Raw genomic sequence first — 2070 nt, 5'->3', positions numbered from 1 at the left:
GCAAGAAAAGTACAGAACGAGAGCAACAAGCGTATTTTAAAAGACACCAAATTCAGCTTGATGAAAAAGTGATGGGGCTGTGTATGCCAGGGAAGTAGAGAGTCCCCTACACTGCCTCTTCCAGTGAGAGAACTGCTCAGAAGCAATCACGGATGTTCTGTGTAGATGATCAGGAAATGACTACTGATTTTACTTGACTACTTGTTATATTTCAAACTTACCAGTGTTCTTTTGCCACTAAAGAAAATAACAGGCAAAGAGATCTCTACGACCTTTAATAAGATCTTTATTTTACACAAGGCTCTCCTAAAAAGGCTAGAAGTGGCATTTCAACCTGAGCTAATAAAAAATGCAGAAACATGCTGCACAAGTTGCCGCATGGCATTATTTGGTGTTCTCTTAACCTTAAATCTTGGGCTTTTTATAATTTGCAATTTTGGAAATCTTTTCTATTACTTCACATCTTACAATATCAGGAGATAGCCTACTTTAATAATCCTCTGTTCACAAATTAATGCTGATATTCAGAAAGTTAGACACCCTATGAAAACACAGACTAGCTTAACTACACTTCCTCTCCATCCTCATCTCTTAACAGTTTCCCCTTCACTCACTTGGCTCCAGCCATACTTATTTCCTTTCAAGTCTGGAATTATGTTATTTACTAAGGTAAAGGCTCTATCTAATTTACCTACATATTCCTAGCACCTGGCAGAAACTCAATATAAAGACAAAATTACACACGGGTCAAAACTACCTGTCTGTAGTTGATTTTATAGTATAGGTTCAGCCATTATAAGAAAAGCTTAGTTGAGAATATTCCAAGCAGACTTACACATCCTTTTAATGTAATTTATCAGAATATAATGGGCCCAATCAATAACTGAAGCCACATGCTGGTGCCCCGAGTGTCAGGCCAGGTATACGGCAGTCCTTACACAACGTGCCATAACAAGGTTTATTTGAGTGACCCACAACTGCTGACTACTCTCAAAACTAAAAAGGGGTGGAAAGACTAGAGGTAATACGAGGTAATTTTATCATTAGGTTTTTTAGAAGACTTGAAAAACACAAACTTAAAACTTTACTGATAAAAAGCAGAAGCATTAATCCTAGACAAAGATGCTCCAATTACCAAGAACCAACACTTCCACCAAAATTTAGGAAGGAATCCAATAATAGCTCATTTAAAATTACGATATCTCTTGCTCCCCAAAAAAGTATTATTTATAAATATGATGTAACTAAATAACTCACATTCTCAATAAATTGGGTATTGGATAGCATAAGGAAGTCATTGAAGACATTATGCAGGCGACAATCTGTGGCTTTGGTTTCCCGAATTAGTCCGTCCACTTGTTTCTTGATTTCATGGGTCCTAGACATAGTCTGCTGTGAGAATTCCTGTAGAAACTGTAGTAGCTATTTTAAAAACAAACACACAATAGTGTAAATATTATACGCAGCTATTCTTTGTGTCAAAACAAAAAGAACCCACTTCCTTTCACCTTGGTGTGTGTTGGAATGTAAAAGTGATGCTCTTTGGACAGTTCTAAGACCAAGCGGCATTGGAAAACATTAAGAAAGTTCACGAAAAGAGTGGCAACGAGTCAACGGACACTTGCTATCTCGTTTCAGAAGGAATTTTAAAGTCCTGCTTGGCTGTCATTCTACAGGAATCACAGGAGTTAGGGCAAGATAACCAACCACCACTGTTATGCAAAAATCCGATTCATATGGGACTTCGGAATTAAAATTCTGAGCTTTGGGGGCCGCTGACTTGAAGAGTCCCCCTCAAGCATAGCCACATACTGGCTTGTCCCCCGCCCCACTCAGTCCAGGTCCCAGCATGCAATCGCCTCACTGGTGCCCCGCTAGGAAACCCGAACAAGGAAGGGAGCTCCGCGTCTGGGCCGCAGCCTGAGGCCTGCCCTATCCTCGGAGCGGGGGACGGCCTCGTGGAGTTCTGAGGGCGAGGAGGGGACCGCGTTCACAGGAGGAGGCAGGCAGGGCGGCCGGGGTGCAGGGACCCAGGGACCCAGGGACCCAGGGACCCAGTCCTCCCGCCCG

The 2070-nt window shown here is 42.0% G+C and overlaps 1 protein-coding gene across 6 annotated transcripts in view; it reads right to left on the bottom strand.

The window, feature by feature from the left end:
- The window catches only part of LOC103588323 (WASH complex subunit FAM21-like), a 66365-nt gene extending 64949 nt beyond the window's left edge, over positions 1 to 1416 (bottom strand). For all 6 annotated transcript variants that reach the window (XM_008569996.1, XM_008569998.1, XM_008570002.1 and 3 more), the window contains exon 1: positions 1258 to 1416. In XM_008569996.1, the coding sequence (XP_008568218.1) occupies positions 1258 to 1386 (129 nt within the window). In that variant the 5' untranslated portion in view covers positions 1387 to 1416. The remainder of the gene's footprint in view (positions 1 to 1257) is intronic.
- Positions 1417 to 2070: the final 654 nt, after the last annotated feature.

This window comes from Galeopterus variegatus, unplaced genomic scaffold, assembly GCF_000696425.1.
Source record: "Galeopterus variegatus unplaced genomic scaffold, G_variegatus-3.0.2 Scaffold551, whole genome shotgun sequence".
Classification (NCBI taxonomy): Eukaryota; Metazoa; Chordata; class Mammalia; order Dermoptera; family Cynocephalidae; genus Galeopterus; species Galeopterus variegatus.
The sequence above is the reverse complement of the archived record's forward strand: the minus strand, read 5'-3'. Positions and strand labels throughout refer to the sequence as shown.